Source organism: Triturus cristatus, chromosome 9 (genome assembly GCF_964204655.1).
Source record: "Triturus cristatus chromosome 9, aTriCri1.1, whole genome shotgun sequence".
NCBI classification, from domain to species: Eukaryota; Metazoa; Chordata; class Amphibia; order Caudata; family Salamandridae; genus Triturus; species Triturus cristatus.
The window spans coordinates 568,378,142-568,400,656 of record NC_140592.1 but is presented as its reverse complement, the minus strand read 5'-3'; the positions used below and the strand labels follow the sequence as shown (position 1 = coordinate 568,400,656).

Sequence of the window (22,515 nt, the reverse complement as noted above, 5' to 3'; positions counted from 1 at the left end):
TTTTAATGCACTTCAAAGGAAAATATGATCCATATGTACACGAGAAATTGTACTATTTGCTTTGAAGTACTGTGACCCGATATTGTAGTTTAAACAGAGATGGAAAACTGCAACAATATAAAAAAGGATAACGCATAAAGGAAAAAAAAGCATTGGCAAGGCAATTTACCCTACCACGTGCATCTCTTTTTAGTCGGACGTAAACATGTATCAGTGCAAGAGAACCAATGGTTGAAGTGGGCTGGCTGGTTGTCCTATGGTCCATGCTATGGTGGGTGGAAGCACAAAGTGAATAAAAGTTGAACTGACCAATGGATGGTTGTATGTATATATGTATGCATTTCTTTTATGCATGATTTTTGGGATTACATGAGGCTTCGAGACTGATAAACCTGTCTCTACTTCAGACCCGAAATTAAGTGAAAGGGTCATGACAAAGCTTCCATTTAATTCTAATAGAAAATTGATTAGTACTGAGAGCTGTCTCTATGGTGCCTTTATGTCGTATGCCGCTCTATTCTGAGACTTCTTTCTTGTGCTATGAGATTATTTTGTTACCATTTTGGCATATAATGAATTAATTCACTCATTCCTCAGCTCTATTCATCGACTTAAAACCACCATTATTTGCACTGTGGGAAAAAAAGATGTCAAAGCCGAAAGAGTTTTGGGGCCACCATTGTGTTTTTATTCGCTCTTCACTCGAAATCAAGTGACATATTGGCAGCGTTAAAAGCAACAGTCCTTCCAACTCCACTGACAGATTGCACCTGAGTTGCTACTTCACAGCTCAGTGTTCACCCATTGTAGTCTCTTCCCTCCCTTTGCTCAGCTGGTGGTGTTGGAATCTGTGAGAGAAGATGAGGGTTTCAGTAGAAGGGTAGAAGAGGAGTGATGTCTGTCTCAAGTGATGTCGCTGCCATTGCTTTCTCTTTCCTGGCAGGCTGTTGGCTATTTTCCGGTAGGTGTCGTCATCAAATTTTTTTGACAGGGCGTGATGTTCTCCAAGATCGGCAATGTGGTAGGTGGTGGCGATGGTCAGTGAGGCGTGGTGAATTTATTTTTGTGAATGTTGTTCCTGCCTTACTTCTGGGCGGGCACCAGGTCATCAATGGACTGACCCTTCTCCAGCTTCTTCTCCATCTCAATCATGAGCTTCACACCATCCACCACCAACTGTGTCTGCTCCACCTCGGAGGACCCCAGACGGTCGGCATTTGAAATGTCATAGATACCACCAACAGCTGCAGTATCTACACCACCTGTGAAAGAGTGAATGAAAACCATTCAGTGGATGCACTTGGATTCAGCTTAAGTCCACTGTCCCACATGGCGGGGTCAGTGGGCAATGCTAGCATTTTGACACAAAGAAGTTGCCCCCTATCCCTTGCACCCTGGACTTAAGATATGGTGGGCGGGCGTACAAATGATATTTCAGGAGAAATCTTATATCAACTGTGTGTTTTGACAAGACTTCACTTCATCAGCCACTATATAGAGGTTACATAAAAATGACAGATGTCAAAACCATACCGAACTAAAATATAAGCACAATCTACAAAAAAATGTGTTATTTTGTACACAACATTTGTCAATTTTAAAGCTCAAATTATCCCTTGCAAGTCTCACAGGCTGATATTATTTCAATCAGCTTGAAGTATGAGCACAACAGGAACAACCAGAGCATCGTCACAGACGAGGAGATGGAATATAGTGGTCGAACAACAAAAAAGGGGGTAGGTCTACTTTCCCCAAATCTTCAAACTGCGAAACATATGGTAAGAAGTTGTATTACAACCTTAGAGTTTGTTTATGCTGGTGAAAGAGTATAATTATGAACCTAGTAACTCGTGGCCCCCCTCCAAAAGGTGTTCCTCAAATGAGCAGTTTCCCCAGGTCCGCCCAGGTTCCAAAAGTAACAAGATTCTCTCAATTACAAAAGATAATGGGGTTCTTGTAGTTCTGGGGTAAGCCTGCTAACTAGAAGCCATTTTCCACTCCCCCTACCAGGTTGGTGTAAAGTTAATGAGTTACTAAACATCAATAGATGTTGATTTAGGGGTAAATTCCAAAGCAGCAGCAACATTTACATGTTTGAAATCATGCTTACAAGAAAGGCAAAAGAATTTTTAAAAGATGGTTGCCAGAGAATGCACCAACTCATTCAGTGTTATATAGATGGACTGTAACTGGATACGCCGCTCCAGGACATGTTAGGACACAGGCATGTAGCCAGTATGACTAAATTGCACAAAGAACCAGTAATAGATCTGTGGCGATAACAAAAGCATAAGGGGGCTATATGGGGGTTGGAGGCAGAGACGTTTTAAGGCATGGGCAAAGTGGGCCCTGGCCCAGGGCCCCAGCCTTTCAGGGGCCCCATGATAGAGCCAAATCTGTTCTGCAGGGGAGCCTTGTCCTAATGACCTTGAATGATTCTTAAACAGATTGTCTTAAATACAGTTTTCCTTTAATTTATTTTTAATGTGGGTGTTGTGTGGCAATGAATTACAGACATTTTGCAGAGAAATGTTGTGTTTATGTTTCATGACACATCCCTAACAAACGTTTTTGTTTAGATCAGAACCAAACCTGACATATAAGAAATGGGAGGGTGTCTCGAGGTGCAGTAATATTAGTGAGCTGCTGCTGTGTTATAATATCAAAAACACACATCACTATCCCTGAATATTAGATGTAAACACATTTAGAATTTGGATTAGTGTGCCTCTGCACTGTGAGTGACCTAGCCAACAAGGACATGAAAGAGTGGAAATTGGATCATAAATTCAAAGATTCTCCGAACAGGGGCCCCCAAATACCTTTGGCCCAGGGCCCCCAAAATCCTTAAGGTGTCTCTGGTTGGAGGTTCATACTATATACCAGTGAGAGATTTATTTTGAACTCAAAGTATTGAGTACAAGTTAATACACTGGCACTCTACCGGTAGGAGATTTTCCATCTTCATGGCTGGTCTAAGAGAAGTTTTGTGAAGGATTTATTCTTTTAGTACAGACTGGCATAGTTTGCAAACTAAATGGCAGAAGGTTTTCTGACGCAAATGTCTGTATCTTACCTGCACCACGTTTCTGCAGGCGCAGTCTGGTCAGAATCTCCTCAAACTTGGGGTGCTTGCTGAGGTTGGGGAGTTTGACGTGCACACCACCACGCAGTCCAGTACCCAAGTTGGAGGGGCAGGTCAACACGAAACCCAGATGCTCATTCCACATAAAAGGATGGCCGGCTTTCTTGAAGATCTCTTCAATCTATCCCAAGAGGTGAAAAAAGGATAACATTTCAGAACAGAACGTTCTACGTGTGAAATGATACATAAAGGTTTATTTATACAAGGTTGTTCCTCAGTCTAAATTAGGTGCTGACATGGGAAGGACAACCCTGGCCGACTATTAACCTCCTGGAGGGGAAAATGTGAAGGAATATTTTGTCTTTATCTCCAACTCCTATATTGGTCTTTTGCCTCCATGGAGGTTGGATAACAAGTGTCTTATCTTGTTTGCCATCATTGTGGGGAAGTCGTTTTTGGAAGAGAAAGATGGCTGGTAAAATGGAGTTCAGTGTAACAGTGAAGCCGATACCTTAAGTCATTGCCCGTTTAATAATAGAAATACTTGAGGAGATGTTTGACACAATATTTGCCTGTATAGTTTTGAAAAACTACGAAAAGTAAACATTAACATTTTCCGACTAACTTTAAATCTGTCACTGACTGTTTTTACAGCATTTTATGACCATTAAATATGGATGGGGATAAGTGAAGGATGAAACTGGGATAAAAAGAATGGCAGTACAAGGGGGAAGACGGTAGAAATAGATAAGTATCGTTTGGGTTCTAACTGCTGTCAGGATCAGGTTTCATATCAAGTTAAAATGATGTATAGTATTTGCGTAGATCATCAGATCTGTTTGCGGAATTCGAACAGTGGGATTCTAGAACTCATATAGGTGAAAATGTGTTAAACAGGCAGAGTTTTTCAGGTTCGGTGTTTGACAGACAGTTGCGGAAAGAGAGAAAAGGGTATGGTGGTGGCGTATTCAGAACAAGCCCTCTGGATTAGTAAGGAGCTTGATGGAGGCAGAGCGGAATAAGTAGCAGACTGGTTAACCTAGTTGTCTAGCACTGCTTGTAAGTCGGAATATCATATACAGAAATATTACCTGACAAAGATTGTTACCTAAATACTGTCCCAATCTATGCAGATTTTCTGTTAACTCCACTGGGGAGATATTTCTGTAGATGATATTTAGAACACAATATTTATGTCATATGATATTCTGGAACCTTGCCCTAGTGGCAGACTGATCTGACCCTCACCTTCTGCAATCCAACACAGAAGCGTCTGAACACCTCCTTCATGTTGCCACCCTTCTGCATAGAGATGACACGGAGATGGTCCTCCTCGTTGACCCAGACCAGAAAGGTCTTATCATCGTTGTGCCTGTAGGATGTGGAGATAAATGGTCAATACCACGACAGTCATCCAAAGCAGGCCCAGTGGCTTCCATGTCTCACTTTTCCACTTCAGAATAGGAGTGTAGAGCTACAGCCATGACTACAGTGGAAGTAACAACTTTTATATTATTCAACTCATCCTAAAAAAACAATTTCTTACCTATTTTGCTTCTGTGGAGATCCTTTTTAGATCTAGCTACGACCTTTTGATTTTACTAAGATTATATGTGTAATTGACTTACCTATACAGGCTTACAGCCACTCCCCTTCATCCATTGGTTATGGTGTCATTCACATTTTTCTTCTGCCCACTACAGCACATAGCACGGGGACGTGGGTCAGCCCACGTAAGCCATTGGCTAACTTTGTTGTGAGTAAAGGCATTCTGCCCTTTACCAAAGAGTACATCTACACACAATAGTCGTTCCCTAATTGCCATGGACACATATGGCAATGTGTGTTGTTTGAGACTAAAAAGATATTTGCGCTTTTAGCCGTTGTTTTTTTATTGTTTTAGATTGACTAGGACCCTGCAGCTTAGTTGACAATACATTGTTGCAAAATTCATGACAAGCCAACACAAAAGAAGCATTTTCAAGGCCATTCTATAGCCCATTGTGCATCAATTCCATATTTTCCTAGAGCAAATCACAGCATATTTTGGGCTAAAATATGCATGATTGATTTTTTGGAAAATTACATTTGCTCATCTATACCCATGATACCTATATCAGGATATTTTAGAAGATGATAGAGCAAACAAAGTAGTATTCCTGACTCACAATATCCATCATGGGTTCTGCCTTCCCTTAAAACCATTTGCGTCTGCTTAGTGGTAACCTTTAAAGTTGAGTTTGAAGGCTTTGCCTGTCTTTCTTGGTGGTTCCTGGTGGCCCTGTGGAAGAGGACCTTCCAATTGCCAGACAGGGTTGTGAAGACTGATTTACCCTTTTTAAGTCGTGCTCTCTGGGAGCTGTAGAAGCCTCTTCAGATGTCTGGATCCCTATAGAGTGCTGTCTTGTCCATTCAATATTGTTTCATGAACCAGAGTTTGAAAGAGTTTTTCACTTTGCAACAATACTGATCTATGTCCAGCATCGGATTGGTAAATGCGGGCACTCGGGCAACGCCCGAGGGGCCGATGTCCGAGTTCCAGCTGTGGGCTGCTTTTTTGAGCAATCTGGGGGGCAGATTTGGGCGGTGTCGCTGTTGTTCAGATACAGCCAGCGGCCCAGTTGGTGTCTGAGTGGGCTTTCTGGAGGCAGATGGGTGTCATTACCTCATGTTTAGCAACAGGTAGAGGTGTTACTCCCTTTCTCTCGCAGGGCCGGCCCATTAATGTATGCATACCTAGCAGGGCAGGGGGCCTGAGCAGAAGTTGCCTCACTTGTTTTCAGGTGTATTTCACCAGTGTAAACTAATCCATGCATTTATTTTATCCCTCCCCTTTTTTATAACATTTCACCAAAGCAGTATTTTGAGGAAAGGCAATATGCAAATGTGGGCCACTCTTTTTAGCGTGCCAGGGCCGATTTGGAATCCCAATCCAACCCTGTCTACGTCTTATTCGATGTCATTCAACTGTGCTTCACATTTTTTTCGCTGTCATCACTACAGCGGGTGCGGCCTGTGCATCCTTACAGAGATCACAAAGCCCATAAATGCAGTAGTGCTATGGTCCTTCACCATTGTCTCCATGGTACTCACCAGATGCCTCTGGCGTCGGGCCAATCACGAGCCATGCCAGCGGCCAGCAGAAGAGGAGAGACGGGCTTGTCAAAGAGGAAGTGGTCATCAATAAGCTGCTGCTGCTCGGCGTCGGTCATGTCCTTCAGGGGATAGTACTTGCCCTTGAACTCACCAGTCAAGCTGTTCAGAGCTAAAAGAACAAACACCGACAAGGTCAGTACGTCTGATTTGTTTTATGTGTTTTGATATTTATTGCAATGGCCCTATGTTTGTGTGAGGTTTGGATGCACAAACAGAAACCATACCTGCAGGCACCTAGATGTACTCTCACACAAACCGGCTCATGCAGTAAGAAAACATTTAGACATAGGCAGGGTCAGACTGGGACCGAAAGTAAACCCGGGCACCAACATAAAAGGAAACCCCTTTAAAAACAGTGGCCCACTTTTACAACTAGGGGCAGTTTTCAACATGTGAAGACACATTGTATATGTGTTTTGCAAGGATGGGGAGCCTGCATATATGTGTGCTTGTTGCAGAAAATGTATGTGTCTTTAAGAAGGAAATAAACCGTAAAAACTGGCCACCAGCTCATAAAACAGGCCCACAAACAGCCAAAAGCAGATCCATACAGTGATCTGACAGAGCAGCCCTTTGGGCACTGCCTGAATGCCCGTTAGGCCACTGAATGCCCGTTAGGCCAGTCCGACCCTGGACACAGGTCAACATTGGATAGATGCATGGACTGATTGATGTATGATTGTACGCATGGAATAGATGGATGGTTTACTGTCACTGCTGAGTGAGGGAATAGATGAATATATGAAGTTGCATGGTTTGAGGAATAATAACTTGGCGGTGGGCGGATGGATTTTGGTTGTGAACTGATGAGGAATGCTTGGAGCTAGTTGTATTTGGTGCTTTGGTGAGGTTGGATGGTAGCTGCATAGGGATGGGTAGATGGAATGATTTGTGTGGATAGATGCCCTTACCCAGGACTAAAAAGAAGGGTGCTCGCAACTCAGGCTTATCTTTGGGAGGCGGATAGCATTTCAGGTGCGTGGGTTAATGAAAAATCACAAGCACCAACAATTCTAATACTCGTATGTCTCCAGATGATTTGGTAAGGTCATTTCTTTACAGTTATTCATGCCTGTGTAGCATTACTCAGCATTACAGAAGCAGAAAAGAAGGAAGGCTGATACAAACAATATGGTGACAATAAGACCTGTACAAGACGTAAACTTTGCAATAAAGTTCAATACTACACAGCTTGCCATAATGCAAAAAACGTCAATGTACTTTGGTAAATAAGAATAAAAACAAGGAAAGCGTTCTGTTGCGTGCGTAACTTTGCCGTTGTGTTATACGGAAAGTGCCACATTTGTGTAACAGTACAAGATTGCTTTAAAGTGATAGTGCGTGCAAACAAGGGCATGTACACAAACTGTTTGAGTGCTTTGGTACAGTAAAGCTATTAGTTATGTTGGTGGATGCTAGAGGATCAGGGTGACCTCAAGAAACATCCATTTTGCTGGACATGCGGTCTGCTCTGTTGGACCTGGTGTTCTTCAGGTGGACGCAGCACCTTCTGAATCAGGTAGCAACTGGGTCACATGCACATGCACTGAATGTACTGATGATTGCTGTAATGTTGTGTATCAGCTGTCTAGTTATATTTGAAGTTGGTGAGTGTTTACATATGTTTTATATTATATGTGTAGTTTATGTATGGTGTAAAATGATTTTTATAAACTGAATCAATACTTTATAGTATTAAATATACTCCTGTAGTAGGTATACAATAGAGGTCTCTCCGGGTTGAAATTAGTGGCAGCATTGTCAAATTGTAACTACAAGTAGTGAGATGTGTTTAATGTCGCACTGCTTAATGGTCACTCGTAAAGGGGTCTCAAAAAGCATTGGACTTCCCTTTTTGCAGTGTGGGAAGTATCCATGCCACCTCTTCGAAAGTGCATTTAGAATGATTTTTAAAAGCCACATCCCTTTAGAGCAGAGTTTTTAGCTATTTCTTTAAACAGGTTTACATCAACAGATTGCATGCAAAAAAACTCCCCACCAGCTATATTCATTAAAATCCTGCATGAAAAATTGACCTTGAATGAAACTTTTACTTACTTTTTCCCCCATTAATTAGCAATGCAGCTCTGCTTGCCTTCTACATGCCTTTGCTGTATGTATATACACTACTTTAAATCTCATGCCTATCAGTCTTGAGCTCTTTTTTTTGAAACCATAACAATATCTATTCCAGAGCAAGCAGTTGCTTCTCACATAGCTCCCTCTAATGATCACAACTAAGCCACTAATCAACACTAGCTGGAAAAATTGCACTGAATTGTTTTCATTGTTATGCAAGACTAACCCTAATAACCAATGGGCTGACCACTAACCTTGGGCTCTGGAGTAGTGTGCTACTCACCGCAAAGAGCGTTAACACCACATCAGGGGTAGTAAGTGCTCTATAAATACAATTTCAATTTAATTTCAATGATCATAAGTACCACTTATCATCACTACTTGCTGGAAGATTTTCAATTCGGCCAAAGTATCATGGGGCTTATTTACAAGCCCTGTGTGCCACTGAAACGTCACTTTTTGTGGCATTCCGGCGGTGCACTGGGCTTAGCCACAGCTACAAGCCCACGTAAAGCCACCCTGCATAGTTTTTCATAGCCTTGTAGATATGGGGTCAGGTAACGCAGCGGAAGTTCCTGCTTTGCCTCACACTGTGTCGGGGAGGTGTGACAAGGGCTTTGCAGTGGGTGTTCCCACGAAACGCACATAGGTTTTGACACATTCCCAGATTTACAACATGTTGTACATCTGGGAATGCGTTAAAACAGTGTGCCTCTCCAGGGGTGGCGTAACGAGGAGAAATATTTTTATTTCCTCGTTTTTTTTCCTCTTTCCAGGTTTGCTTTATTCTGCAGCACACATAGGGAGAGGAAAAGGCCTCCAATTATTGTTTTTGTGCAGGAGCGTGTCCCTTCCTGCACAAAAACAATCATGCCAACAACGCAGACATCATTGCACCATGGTGCAAGGATGCCTGCATTTGTGAATGGCTGCTAATTGTGTGCCAGTACTGGCGGAAAGGTCAGGAACGCACAGTATCATGTAAATACAGTGCATTCCTTCCCTTTTGAATTAGAGTAGGGCAGCGCAGCAAAATTACTTGTGGTGCTGCCCTACGCCCATTCTTCGTAAATATGCCCATGTGTTTAACGTTGTGTGCTGAGGCATGTGTAATATGATTTACCCTGAGTCACAGCAATGAATCGGCTGGTTTATCTGGTTACTAAGCCCCTCATGACCTCACATGTGAACTGATAAATGCAGATATTTGCTCTCCTGGAAATATCTATATGTGCACAGAACTAGCAAGTATTATCAGTGAAGTTAACTTATGATTCTCCACTTTACGGACTTGCTTTTTGCGGGCTTAAGCGAAAATAAACAAGTTTCACTTGTGCATCTTTGTCTTTTTAGAATGATACTCGAGGTTTAGCCACCCAAAGTAAGTTAGTGAGAGATTGACATTGCAGCAGTTAATGGGTGTGGGACATAGTCCGACTAAGGGACAAAGTCACCTCAAAAAAGGTAAGTGAGTGAGATTCGTATAAGAAATGTTTTCTGCACACATCTCCGGGACAGGTACCAGTCGGAGCTAAAATGCCACCCGGATAATGGCAGACCACGAAGACCAGTGCTAGCATTGTTGCACAATCCATTCGGATTCCTGCAATATATTGCATGATCTTTTTTCAAGGACTTGTCAGCTCTATTTGCTAGAAGTTCCTCTGATTTGATGTAGTTTTTTTTTTAGAATCCTTGGAGACTGACTGATCCAGTGCTTTCCCAAATCAGGATGAGAGATCGTCACATGCTCATAACTCACTCCCAATCTCCTCTCTCTTCCATGGCCAAGGTAATCCTTCTCCACTAGTCCTATGCCCCGGAGATTCAAAACTTGAAGGGACTGTGCCCTATTTCCTGGCCCTTGCAGTGCTAGGAGAAAACCGGACAAGCATCTTCAAGCATAATTGATGCATTCAGCCGTCGGAGAATCCTTGAGACTGGCTTTGCTCCATTGCTATCCCCAACCATGGTGAGAGGTTGGCACCCTCGCATAACCCACTCCCAATCTTCTCTCTGTTCCGGGCTACGGTAATGCCTCTTTACTGATCCCATTCTCTAGACATACAAACTTGGAGGGACTATACCCAGTGTGCCCTTCCCCTTGCAGTGCTAGGTGAGCAGTCAATAGGCATCGTCAAGCGTGATTCGTGAACAAGCCCAAAGGTGCTGGCCTGGATGTGCGGCAGGAGGATCTGGTTCAGTGCTCCTCAGAAAATGCCGCAAGCAGAAATGAAGACATGCCAGGCTATCTGCGGCTAGTAATGCTTGAAACCTTTTACTATGAAAAGTGCTACAGTTAGCGCATGTGTCACCCCTGAGAGTAGTGCTTCCTGCAGCTGCCCGCTTTGTGACAGGTTACAAAAAATATGATCACATTTCTCCTCTTCATCACACCCTGCAATATCTTCCCATTGTAGCAAGAGTCCAATTTAAGATTGCATACATCACTAACACAGACCTCCACAATGCCACACCCTGCCACTTGGCTGGAAAACTGAAAATCTCTGGCGCGTGATGGAGATTGAGAAGTGCTGCAGCACTGCTGCGGGAACTTTCAACATTCAAGCAAGAAGATTTGATGAAATAAGCATCCTCTGGCAGTGTTTTGAGGATCTAGAACTCTCTCCCACTAGCTCGTTACCAAACCTTGAGTCTTGCCCCATTTGAAAAGGATCTCAAAATCCTTGTAATCAAAAGATACTTTGGATAAAGCTATGATCGCTTCTTCAAATCCCTTTTTTGTCTTATCCAATCTATACAGATTGAGTCTACCTGTCCTTTCTCCATTGATTTGAACTGCTGGGTCTATGGGTTTTCTTTGTTGCTTATCTGCTATTTTTATGTTTATTGTTATCCATATTATTCTTGTTTTCTTGTAAAGCACTGTGATACCTTTGGGTTACGTTTGCACTATATAAAACAGCAAAAATAAATAGCGGGGAGTAGACCCTCTCCAGCATCATAATTGTGACAATCACCCCATGTAGCATAGAGCACCCAGCCCAGAAAATGAAGCATGTCTTACCTTCGATGGAGAGCTTCTCAATGGCGCGGCGTTCCCCACGGCTGCAGTGGGGGGGCAGAGTGTATCCCTTGATGCTGCGACCAGTGCGGACACGAGAGCTGAAGACGTAGTTGGGGTCCAGATCATCACCTCCCTGTCAGGAGATCAGCAGCATTGTGACTAAACATGAGTTACAACTGCTAACCCCCCACTCAGCCTGTGACCAGGCACTCCATGGATCCTTTGATCAAACATGCCCAATTGGCAAACCAGCGATCATTTGTAATACCTATATGCAGGACTAGAGCAATTATGTGGCAGGGTTTACTAAATTATGTGGTAAGAAAAGGCACAGTATGTGGCCCTGCCTATATGTAACATCCACTGATGTAGTGGCTTGTTCGACCGTTTTGGATGTGAGGTATTCTACCATTTATTTTACAAAATGAATTCAGTTCTCAAAGTCTCACGTGAACTGTGGGTTACATCAGCCTTCTTGGGCAAAGAGGAAGGCAGTTAGTAGAGAAAGTACACAATTGTTCTAACGAATACGGTGAGCCTGGTTTACCCTAAGTAGGGGTGACAGTCAGGGGGAAGGTTACAAAGGGACAATTCTGATGTTAGATGGGAGCAGTGCGGGAGGGAATCGTTCCTGCTCCGATTCAGTGGAGATGCTGAGGGGAAAGACCATAGCACATTGTCGCCCGTGAATGACTGTTGTTGAACAATGGGAGGCAGGTAGAGTTAGTGTAGGAAGCTGGCTCTGTGTATACTATACCAAAATGAGGCATTGTGTGCGCAGAGTCTAGGGAGTCCCCAGAGTTATCGCACAGGTTAAATTGGGTAAGTACTAACAGCTCTCTTTGTGGTAGTGTAGGCAAACAATTAGGCTTATACAGAGGGGGTGTTAAGTATTTATTGTATTCACTCAATCAAGACTGATGCACACACTCAGAGACTGAATCCAGACCAATTGGGTAAGTATAAAAAAGGTATACTTGTATTTTATTTCTAGAACCAAGCAGGACTTGGTACAGTTAGGTAAAATATACTTTCAATTATAGACCTGTACATAGAAATGCAATAAGGATGGATTTGCAGTTGTTATAGGTTTGTATCACTGTAAAATTCAGTTTGAATTGCACAGTAATTACTTTCAGAATACTTTTTAGTTACTTTTGGATTGCTTTGAGTACTGGGGGTGGTATGCCTGCTACCGCACTTTAGGATCCCACAATACACAGCAAGTAAGATTTTTTATACTTTGCAGTTTAGTTCTCTTTTTCTCCATACAAACATTTTAGACCCAAAATCTCTTAACATGGGTACCTATGGGAGAAAAATTGTTATCGGTTTCACAGGTAAGTAAACGTCTTACAATTGGGAATTTTTGGGGTTAGGACCATGGTTCCCCAAGGTCCAGGTAGGCACTCAAATTGCACCACCAGCAGCACTAGGAAGTCCGGGTGCAGAGTGCAGGATGCCAATGTTAGCCAAAGGGGCTAGCGGGCACCATGGTTGGGGGCTGCTCACGGGCAGGCCACTTGGTCTCGGGAGCCAAGCTCCTAGGGTTAAGGTGAGGGCTAAGGGGGTCCCAGTCAGCACCAACTTCACATCACCAGTAGCACTAGGGCGGCTGGGTGCATGGTGCTTAGGAGGGGTCGGGAGCCCAATGCAATCCTATGGAGGTTGCCTGTTTTGGATTTTGGCTGCATGCTCGGTCCAGGAAGTCTTCCGGGAGGAACCAACAGCAGGGCAGGTAAGTTGGAGGGCTCGGGGAAGTAGGCGCACCTCAGGTCCTCTTCTCCAGTACGCAGGGTGCCGGCTGCAGGGGTGCATTTTAAGGCCGGATTTCACCTTGCCGTGCCACTCGAGGTTGGGGGGTCTCCGTGCAGAGACTGCAGGAGACATCAGGAAATCCTCGAGGGGTCAACCGATGGTGGACTCTGACTCAGGAGCACTGGAGACCTCGCTGGGACCAGTGGGCCACTTGTACTCTGGCCCTAGGGATCTCAAGGTAGTATCCAATGTGCAACTGACCTTAAGGTAACTACACACTTGGCGTGCTCATCTCACGGGGGGGAGTGGGTACAATCCCTAATCCTGATTGGAGAGTGCCTGCCATCTGCAAGATGGTGGGCACTGAAGAGTGGGCTTCACCTAGCCTCCCCCACCTGAGGGGTGGGGTTGGCAGAGGTGGGCATACCTTCTGGGCTTTTCTAATTTTTCCCACCTGTCTTCCTGCCGAAAAGGTGGTGAGACAGGAAAGGGGCCTGCTCCTGATAGCAGGAGAGGCTGGGGGTCGCGTTGCAAAGGGGTCAAGGCCTTTGAAGCTCCCTTGCCACCGATGGCTCTTCCTGACCTTGGGCAGGTAAGGACACCTCCACCCAGGAAAAGCTTTGTTTATGGGCCCAGGGAGCGAAGACTCCCACCCCAGGGGTCCAGAAACTTGTCTCATGGTGGCAGGCTGGTGTTTACCAGTCAGGAAATCCACCGGAGGCTGGTTGTTTTTCAGGGGGCATCTCTAAGATGCCCTCTGAGTGGATTGTATCATAAATCTCACACTGGCATCAGTGTGGGTTTATTATGCTGAGAAGTTTGCTACCAAAGTTCCCAGAATTCAGTAAAGCCATTTGGGTGCTGAGAAGTTCGTAATGACAAACTCCCAGACCATATACTCTTTATGACTTTCCTGCACTTACAATGTCTAAAAATGGACTTAAACACTGAAGCGGTGCAGTCCTCATGCAACTGTACCCTCGCCAGCTAGAGGGGTGACTTACCTATACCTTAGGCAGTGGGCTGCAGGCATGGCACACAGGTATCTGTGCCATGTCAACTCTTCACTTTTCTCTGCACCAAAACACGCAGTCTGCAATGGCAGTGTGTGTAGGTTAATGTACAGCACCTCTAATGGTGGCACAATATGTGCTCCAGCCCTTAGAGGCCTTCCCTGGTCACAGTGCCCGTGGTACCCTGGTCACAGTGCCCTTGGTTCCCTGGTCACAGTGCCCTTGGTACCCATGGTACATTTTACAAGGGACTTACATGTGGCCAGAGGGGTACCAATTGTTGGTACAAATGTATAGTTTTGGGGAAGAACACAGCCCTGGGAATCTGATTGGCAGGGACCCAGGGCACTTCAATTCAAAGTGAATCAGAAATCTGGCAAAAAGCGTGGGGGGTTACTGCAGCAGAAATCCACTTTCCTACACTGGCCCCCTCTTCAGCCCAAGGGCCAGGAGACTCAGACAAACCTGTGAGAGTCTTCCTAGTCTTTCAGGTGAGGATGAGTGGAGGAAGGGGTTTGAAAGTTGCAGGGCCTACTTTGCTTTACATCCTTCTGTCCAGGTCAGTCCCTTTAGAGAGCTGGCCTACCTCAACGGTTTCAGGACCTAATTCCCAATGCTCCTTTCCTAGCTCTTTAGTGTCTTTACTCCATCTTTTTAGTTTTGGTTCAGAGTTCCCTACCTCTGCAAATTATTTTAGCTAGGGCAAGCCCCAGCTTACCCACAGAGGTTACCCACAGCTTAGGTAACCCCACCATGACCAACAGGGTCAGGGGGGCTAACTTGCTATTTGGCATGGGCTAGCCCACCATGCCAAGGACAGTGCTGCCATGAAGGCTATCACCCAGCAGAAGCCACTGATAGCTGCCAGTGCCCAGAACCACACATTTAGCTCTTCACTGGTTGGTGAAGGGGCACACTTGGCTTTTTTGAGTTCTGGTGGCCTGTCTGCTGTGTTAGGGTAGGGGACCACTACACTTTGTAGTGAACACCCTTCTTCCACCCTCTGTTTTGTCAGCTGAGGAGCCACCAACTCAAGCTGGACAGTTGCCCGACTAGTCAGTATTTGTGGGCTAGGGCAGACTTCACAATTAACCACCTTAAGTGATTGATGGGTCCTATTGAAGGGAGTGCTCTCTTATAGAGTCGTCACGTTGAGAATGGGGGTTCACCTAGACCTTTTTGTGTAATTTCTTGGCTCAATCACTGACCCAGGTTGTATTAGTGTTTTGATATTTGTTGCTAGGGGAAACACAACCTGCTGGTCTATTGTTTTGTTTAAACTTCCCTTAGACCTCCCCCCACGTTGATATGTGTTATCTCAGACTTCACAAGTGCCATCTTTGGAGTTCTCCCTTATTGGGATAGAATCTGTGCCTACCAGCTGACCACCTTCCCTACACTGTCTCCTCTTTTTCTTTTGGGGCTTAGCTGCACTAACTGCAGGTTCAGCCTACCCCCCCCCCCCCCCCCCAGGTCCTTTGGATGAGGTCTGTCACTGGACCATTACCTCTCTTTGGCTCAGACCAACCCCATTGTTTAGGACAGTTATGACACCATACCATGTCGGGATCCCAACTCTTACTATGGTACCCAGTTTTAAGTTGTGAGGTGTCTTTAGGCCCAACCTCCTGGACAGGTTTTTGGGGGGCTACCTGGGACTTCTTACTTTTATCTTTAAGATGCTCACCCTCTTTCCCCTGGGGAGGTTTTGTACCCCTTTCTTTTGGTCACCCCCAGTGACAATCTTGGTCACCCATATCTTGATCCACTGGTCCGACTTCTTTCCCAATTCTTGGGGATACATTGGACCTGGGTTTACCAGGACACATCAAGTTAAAAGTGCATCAGAAATCTGGCAAAAAGTGGGGGGTGTTCCTGCAACAGAAACCCATTTTCCTACAGTAAGTAAAGGAGTTCATGCACGCTACATGTCTGTCAGTGAAGCTGGGAAAGGGGTAGGGTTCAGTACAAACTACACTTGCATTTTACTGGTATTCAAAGCACAGAATCAGGATGCTCTTTTTGGAATTTAACACCCCCACGATTTGATAGGTTTTTTCTATTTCTGAGTCCCTAGGGTAGCAGGTTATCTCTATGACAGGCTGCTTTGGGGGTAATGTAGATCGAGGTTGTACCTTACCTTCAGGTTCTCATGGTTCAAGTCAGTCCTGTGCTTGTCTGTGGGTTTGTATCCATTATGACGGTCTGCAATGACGGGGTCTAGCAGCTCCTTGAAGACATCATAGCATTCTTCATCTCCAGCAACACAGCCCACAGTCATGATGTAGGGGTGACCTGGAATCATAGGACAGCGGAGGTTGGTATGGGAGTAACTTTGACTCTGTGACCTACTGGCGTGGCTTAATTTTATTGGTGGCTCCCAGCAGCTTGACAAGGCGGATTTAATTCCAACCAGAGGATAAATCAACAAATCTCATCTTAGTCATGAAAAATACATGCTTCTTGAATGAGTTGTGGTATTATGTATGTCATATTTGTGTACTGTGAACTTAGCTAAAAGGCAGCAGAGCACTATACATGGAAAATGCCAAAGATACAGTCAACAAGTGATTGCAGAGGCAGATGGGTTCTCAGAGTGGAAGTGGACAGTTACTGTTTCATAAGGTGTTCTTTAAAGAGGTGCGTCTCTTGCTCTGTCCCAAAGCGGAAGAGTTTTGGGGAATTCTCATGAACATGTGGATGTCATTCCAGATCCTGGGTGACTCGATGGGAAAGGCCTGCTCCTTTGTTTTTCGAACATAGTCTTTAGTCTGACGGTGTCTCGAATGTGTTATGCCGAGAGCCACCGAGGGTGATGAACTTGTCATTCAAATAGGCAGGGCTGCTGTTTGTGGTGAAGTAAAGAGATCCATGTCTTAAAATACAGGCTTCTTGACAAGAAGCATTGATAAGAAACATTGTTGTGCTTATTTTCAATCACTTATTGTGGCGTTAGGGGCAGTGAAATGAGTGCACTGATGGAACGGTATCAGTGCGGACGGACACCCATGCTTACATTGGATGGCTACTTGTGTACCTGACTTATCATTCAGTGGTGTTATACGGGGTTGTGCCTGTTTGTAGATATCACTATGCGCGTGGTTATTGGCTAGGATCGGGGATATATGTAATTTTTATAGACACATCTTCATGGACAAATGTGGTGGGTGGTGGTTCCAGAGTGAAGAGCTGTACCATTAACGGGAGTCCACATTATTAGAAAAAGGAGGCATACCTGGATTATCAACACCAGTCTGGATGATGTCATCCACAGTGACGCCGCTGGGGGTCTGCCTCTCCCTCAGCTTTTTGTAGAGGTCCACGGTCAGGACTTTAGCCATGTGGTTGTTGTGCTTGCTCAGGTCGGGAAACTCATCGTCGACAGAGAAGTTCAGCTTGTAGTTGTTGTGGGTGTTGCCGAAAGGCATGATTGCAGTCTGGACAAGTCCTGGAGCAAGAGAGAAACAAGAAACCTACTGTAATCCAAACAAAGAGTTGTGTTTAAACACAGCGTTACAACAGCAGGAGTAAATGGTAGCATTTCTTTGATGACAGACACGTTCATTACTCTGCGCTGAGTAGGCCTTCCATGGGTGGAGCATGGGCGTTTCCATACATCCACCTATGGATTCTGATGCAATCCCAGATTTACTAAGGTCAGTAAACCTGAAATTGCATCAAAATGGTACACTATCCGAAGTGGGGGGGACCGAGAAGAAATCTTTATTTCACCTTGTTATTTCGTCTTTCCACGTGTGCTGCATTCTGTAGCACTCGTGGTACGAGGAAAATGCCCCATAGGATTGTTTTTGTGCAGGAATGTCTCCCTTCCTGCACGAAAACAATCCTGCCTGTAACACAGGCACCCTCTCACCATGGTGCAGGGGTGCCTGACTGGGCGCTAGGCAGCACACAGTGCGCCAGCGCAGGAAGAGAGCAGAAATGCATCCTATCATAGCAGATGTGGTGCATATCTGCTCTCTCCCTGTCACACAACCCAGCACAGCAAGTTGTCTTGCTGTGTTGCGTTGCATGACTTCTTAGTAAATCTGCCCCATGGTGTTACCAGCCAAACCAGAAGCTCAAAAAACGAAGACACTAAGAACACAATCAAATACTCCTAACACTGCAACACAACTAGAGCCTTAGTAGCTTTAACAGAAGCAGGATGGAGATCAATGTCTGCTGAAAGGTTGCAAAGGTCACAGGTCAGAGACACCATCATGCCAGGAAGCCGCCCAGTTTCTTTCTGGCAAGAATCCCGTTCAATGAATACCATCAGGCGCGCAACACCCATTGGACTCAAAGGGCTTCAGCCCCCCCCCCCCCCCCCGTCATGCTGTGCAGAAGGCCATGCATGGTGTATCTGCAGTTATCGTAATTGTCTTTACATTCTCCATCATCTTTGGGCCACGTGGCTCCGGGTCCACAGCTCTCCTTGAATAAAAGGCCACTGCTCCGTTGTTTCCATTAGCGCCGTCACGTTGCAGTGGTGCCCTTTCTCGGGGGGAGGAGGAGGAGTCTCGTGAGGATCACGATTGTAGGTCGATGACTGCTTCTCGTGAGCGGCAACGCAAGAGCAGCCTCTCGCTGCTTTACAGAAAGCACCCCTGGTCGACTTTTACTTGCTGCTAGTTGCTGCTGTGGCACGAGAGGACACACAGCCCTAGTAATAAAACTTCCGTCAATATAATCACCACAGCAGTAGTTTCCGGACAGTGGGAGCTGCTCTCTAATGCACCTTCCTTCCTTCCTCCGGGGCCCTGCAGCTCTCTAGGGGCAGGGTTGTTCTCCCCCATTGCAAGGACTCTGTTCCTCGCGCACAACGTGGGGCATCTGTGCTTGGGTCGATACCCGCGTCGGTTCTTCTGGCAGGTGGATTGTGAGACACACATACCAACCCCATCGACTGCGGGGACCAGGCGTCCCGAATTTGCCGGACCCAGCTGTCCTGGCTGATTTCTGGAGATTTGGCTCATGCTACAATGTTATAATATAGGTGTGCCAGAGCAGCAAGAAAATCCTGAACACCCTGGAAGTAATATCTTTATCTGGTATTGAATTGTTTATGGCTTCTGGGTGCTAACCTGTACTTAAAATCCGTGGATCGTTTATTATATAATCGTAAGGGAATATTATATTGATACGATTTACAGTTTGTATGTGTTTAATGCCTCTTTCATGTTTTTTTAAATTTGTTATTGTGTGTTGCCGATTAATTTAAATAATTCGAACTGACAAATAAATAAAAATAACAAAAGAATTGTAAAATATTTTGCGTGCGTGCATATGGGCGTGTGATTAAATAGATTGACGGCGCCTCCATGTGGTCGATTCTCATTAATAAGTACCTAGCACAGAGCCAGTATACCCAATCTATTGAGATCGCACGTGCCTGTGTTCCGTCCCTGGGCCCCCAAGGCTGTCACCCCAATGGAACCTTTCTGGAAGAGGCGGGGGCTCTGAGCCAGGTAAAGACTGTTCCTCAGGTGAGCACGGATCCCTTGGAGCATGGTAGGGCTTGGAGCCCCCTGCTCGCAGGGTTTGTGCGTGAGAGCTCTGGAAAGGTCCCTTTAGCTTACGTCTAGCCTACCGACAAGCGAAATATGTCTTCTGGTGTCCCCTCTGCGCCAACGTGCTCCCCGCTTATTTATAGCTGGGTCTCTCGGACTGATCTGCCAACAGCTGTGTATCCCAGATCCTGATACGTCCAAATGCTGACCGTCAGGGTGTTAGGAAGGCCAACTGGGATTCCTACAGAGCTGCTGACAGAGGCGGAAATTTCCTTTCGTACTTACCCTTCTCGGGTGACGCCTTATGCCACGAGACCTCCCCCGCAGCCCCGTCCCACTTTCTATTTGTGTACGCACCCGTAGAGGTCACAACGCTTCATCCCAACATACGTCTCGTCCCAAGGCCGAAGCACGCGGCATGTCAGCTACTGGGCAGGTGTCCCTTCGCTGCTGCACGGTGTTCAGCCCAGGAGGATTATCACTGGGGAGCGTGACACGACACCCCATGCCCAGAAGCACAGGGCTCGATGCCGAAGTAGCCATATCCGACCCCCATGTGCTGTGCGGTCATCTCGCCTAAGCCGCACTTGTACTTTATTTCTCAAAGAGGAACGTTATGGACACTATCTCAAGTCCTGGCCTTTTCACCTGCAAAGATTTTGTAGATTTTAAACGAATTAGTTCGTTCAAAATTGTTTATTTCGGGGAACAAACATTAAACATTTTCTCCATGCAACACTGTGGGATAATAGTCCTAACGAAGAAGGATAAAAAGTCCTTCTGGCTATGTGGCAAATTTCGAGATGACCACAACAACAGTTACTTATTAATTCAATATGCATTAAAAGTGGCTATTACCTGAAGCCCAAGCCCTTCTTATAGCTAAGGGGGCTGGAATCGTCCAAATTGTCACACTTGTAGGAGTGTGATGGTTCGTAGTTGTATTGGTACTATCACCGGCAGCATGGCAGGGGCAAAGCCTGGTGCAAGCTGCAGTGTTCTCCTGTCGAGCGCCCTGGCACTTATTTTATTACAAATTAAGCACTGTTGCAGTCCCATCTTTCACTCCTCCCTGCATGCTTCTCCGCAGCCCCAGGGCCTAGATACAGGCTTCGCCTTTAAATACACTGGACCGATCACAACCCTCCATGTTGTAATGAAGATAAGAACGGGTGCCAATGAATCCGAGGAGAGCTCTGCTGTTCCTTGCTGGAGACGCGGAGGCTGGCCATGGCGTGTGACTGGCACGGTGGCACCTTCTGTCCGAGCTAAAAATAATGTTCGCCTCCATCTCCTTTCTGGCGGGATAGACGTGCGAGCCCCTCGGCGCTGACGAGCGCGAGAGCGTCAACAGACCTCCGCTCCCCCAATCACCACGTCCAGCTGCGCTACAGTTATTTAAATCTCAAGTGTTTTGGGAGAGGGAGGGGGTGGGAGATTATCCTAGGCGCGGAGCTCGGTCAGTGGTCTTCTCGGGCTCAGAATCCAAACATTTAAAAACACCCCGTGTCCAACGAGTCCACGCCATACTCGTGCACCCCAAAAGCATAATCCCCTAAATGGTCACCGATTTATTGTTAGATTGCGCTGTCGCTCTTGCACGTTGATAGAACTGAAAAGTTTTATGCAAACTATGTATGCGGTATGCATGCATGCAATGCGATAAAATGATTAAGAGAGAAGTGTAACACGAGCTTGCAAGGTATCAGCGAATAATGGAGTGTCGTGTACACGTGTGATGCGACGCAGCAGGGTGTAGCCCATCACACATACAGCATTTTGTTTTTTTGCCTAATACCCACTTTTGCTTCATCTTCCGTAACCAGATGCGTTTTCACTATTGTTTGCGATTCTTTGGCTCTTCCTAAAGAGCCCTTGTTTGTTCTTTCTATAATTCTCTAGTTTCTCTTGGTTTTTGCTCATTCTTTCTGCTACCCCATTTGCCTCGTACTCATGCTTCCCTCCTGCTGCTAACTTTCTGTTTCTCGTGTTTATTATTTGTTTACATGTTAATACCTTTTCCTTATTTGTATTCGTACTTTTTTCCTCTTTCTTGTTTTAACTTTCCTTTATATTCCGCGAATTTCTATATATAGCTTCATTTGGCTCCTATCGTCCATTTTCTCACCTTTCTTCAAAATGTTTTTTTTTTCTGCTCATTTCTCTGCCTCTCCATTTTCTCGTCGTTGTCTCCCCTTACTTTTCCTTTCATGCCTGAAAATAACTATAGCCACTGGCTGATCTAACAGAAAGAAAGGCACACTAACTGTAACTAGAATGAAGACTTCTGAGGGGACACAGTATTTTAAGAGGAAACGCGTGGATGTGGATACCCACTGGGTCTAATGCACTGTACAGATGGCAGAGCACATCTCTCTGCTGGCTGAGGGGCCACAGCGCGTATGGGACCGGGGCACTTCTCGCCAAGTGGGGGGTTCTGGGATTCAAACATGTAAAGTGATCAGTAACACGGTCTGTCAAGGGATTCTTCAAAGTCACCTGCGTTTGCCTTGCCACACACAAGTGATGGATTGCAGTTTCAAGGAGAGAGGAGTAATTACCGGGGCGAAGGAGTCCTCTCCTCGCCCAGCACCGCAGTTGCCCTCAACATTGGGCCACTGAACCATACCATGAAGCTGCCTCTTAGCGCTTTATGAATACAAACACCAAACACCCTGCAAGCCCACCGTTACCTGACAGGGAGAAAGCTCTTCAAATGTCGATGCCCCAAGGGGTGGTACGTCCTCTTCTCACACCTCAGCCGGATGGGTGACCCGAAGTCTCAGCTCTCCGACCAACCCCTATATACCCAGCGCATTTTCCCCATTGGCTTGGCAGCGATCTCGGTCGAGCTCCGATTGGTCAGCCTCACTGAGAATTTGG

The 22,515-nt window shown here is 45.6% G+C and overlaps 1 protein-coding gene across 1 annotated transcript; it reads right to left on the bottom strand.

Moving 5' to 3' along the window:
- Positions 1–665: 665 nt before the first annotated feature.
- Positions 666–22,408, bottom strand: LOC146798303 (creatine kinase M-type). Its single transcript, XM_085625586.1, has 8 exons — positions 22,326–22,408; positions 17,355–17,567; positions 16,260–16,414; positions 11,349–11,481; positions 6,179–6,350; positions 4,334–4,457; positions 3,077–3,266; positions 666–1,262 (listed from the first exon to the last, which is right to left on the bottom strand). The coding sequence occupies exons 2-8, from the start codon at positions 17,545–17,547 to the stop codon at positions 1,084–1,086; spliced, it is 1,146 nt and encodes a 381-aa protein (XP_085481712.1). The 5' UTR covers positions 17,548–17,567; positions 22,326–22,408; the 3' UTR covers positions 666–1,083.
- Positions 22,409–22,515: the final 107 nt, after the last annotated feature.

Coding starts and splice junctions, on each gene's coding strand:
- LOC146798303 (XM_085625586.1), bottom strand. CDS start 17,547: ATGCCTTTCGGCAACACCCACAACAACTACAAGCTGAACTTCTCTGTC. Junction 11,482..16,259: donor TGAACCATGAGAACCTGAAG/GTAAGGTACAAC, acceptor ATCTCCTGACAG/GGAGGTGATGATCTGGACCC. Junction 1,263..3,076: donor CCTGCAGAAACGTGGTGCAG/GTAAGATACAGA, acceptor ACTCTTTCACAG/GTGGTGTAGATACTGCAGCT.